This window comes from Pteronotus mesoamericanus, unplaced genomic scaffold (genome assembly GCF_021234165.1).
Source record: "Pteronotus mesoamericanus isolate MK-2021 breed Mesoamerican mustached bat unplaced genomic scaffold, CSHL_Meso_final contig_58, whole genome shotgun sequence".
In the NCBI taxonomy this organism is placed as follows: Eukaryota; Metazoa; Chordata; class Mammalia; order Chiroptera; family Mormoopidae; genus Pteronotus; species Pteronotus mesoamericanus.
In genome coordinates, this window is record NW_026555205.1 from 9,547,262 (window position 1) to 9,548,133 (window position 872).

General features: G+C 42.3%; 1 protein-coding gene across 1 annotated transcript; it reads right to left on the bottom strand.

Moving 5' to 3' along the window:
* Window positions 1-274: 274 nt before the first annotated feature.
* Window positions 275-484, bottom strand: LOC129076258 (small integral membrane protein 15-like). Its single transcript, XM_054580425.1, has one exon. It carries the CDS (start codon window positions 482-484, stop codon window positions 275-277), a length of 210 nt encoding a protein of 69 aa, XP_054436400.1.
* Window positions 485-872: the final 388 nt, after the last annotated feature.

An 872-nucleotide genomic window follows, 5' to 3' on the forward strand; every position in this document is an offset into this window, starting at 1 on the left:
TTCAGTAAATAAGCTTCAAAATGGCAAATTACTAAGTCAGTTATAAAGAATCTGTAGCATAATAAATGCCAATCTACAGTAACTGTCAACAGACTTCAATACTAAAGCCTAAGTTGCTATAGTAAGGGTCAGAACTGACATGAATCTTATGCTCAGACTGTTTACTGAGTAGTCATAAATCCAGAAAAGAAACCTTAGAGGGTCCTTCCAAAGCTGCGTTATTTCCCAAATAAGTTTTCTATGGTTCCTGTTCATTCCTTCAATCCTTTTTTAGTCATTTAGTTTTTGCAATATTTTCTTGAAGTTTTTGTTTTTCCTTTTGCTCCTTTTCCCTGGCCTCAATTATCTTAGCCCACTTCCATAACAGTATAGCACTTGCTAGAAACAATAGTGTAAGGGCCAAAATAACTGTTGTAAGGAAGCCATATGGGTCCTTTGCAGCCCATTCCACAACATACTCAGCCCAAGACTTTATATCAAACATCTCTGTAGAGGTCTTAGGAAAGGGAGGCTTAGGCTTGAGTTGTGATCTATAACTTTGTCCTGGGATTATAAGTGAGCCAATTACAGTTTCAGATGGATGACCCTTGGTTGATTGTCCTCTTCTTTAGCTCTACTATAGACTTTTGAGAGGTTTATATTCTATATGGCTTCTTCCTTAGGTTTCCCCCTAGTTCATTTTCCTTTGTTAGCTCACCCAGCCACCAGTCCCTGAGGCTCACATTCACCAGATGCTGTTAGTCTCAGTGAATGCAAACCCTGTGGGACTCAAAGCCGCCATCCCGGGGAACATGGGGCAGGCCCCGTCACACCTTGCATCTCCAGTGCCGTGGCCACCTCCGCTGGGCATGAGGGCAAAACCTCCCCGGAGC

Excerpts from the sequence above, each read along its gene's own strand:
- LOC129076258 (XM_054580425.1), bottom strand. The coding sequence starts at position 484 with ATGTTTGATATAAAGTCTTGGGCTGAGTATGTTGTGGAATGGGCTGCA.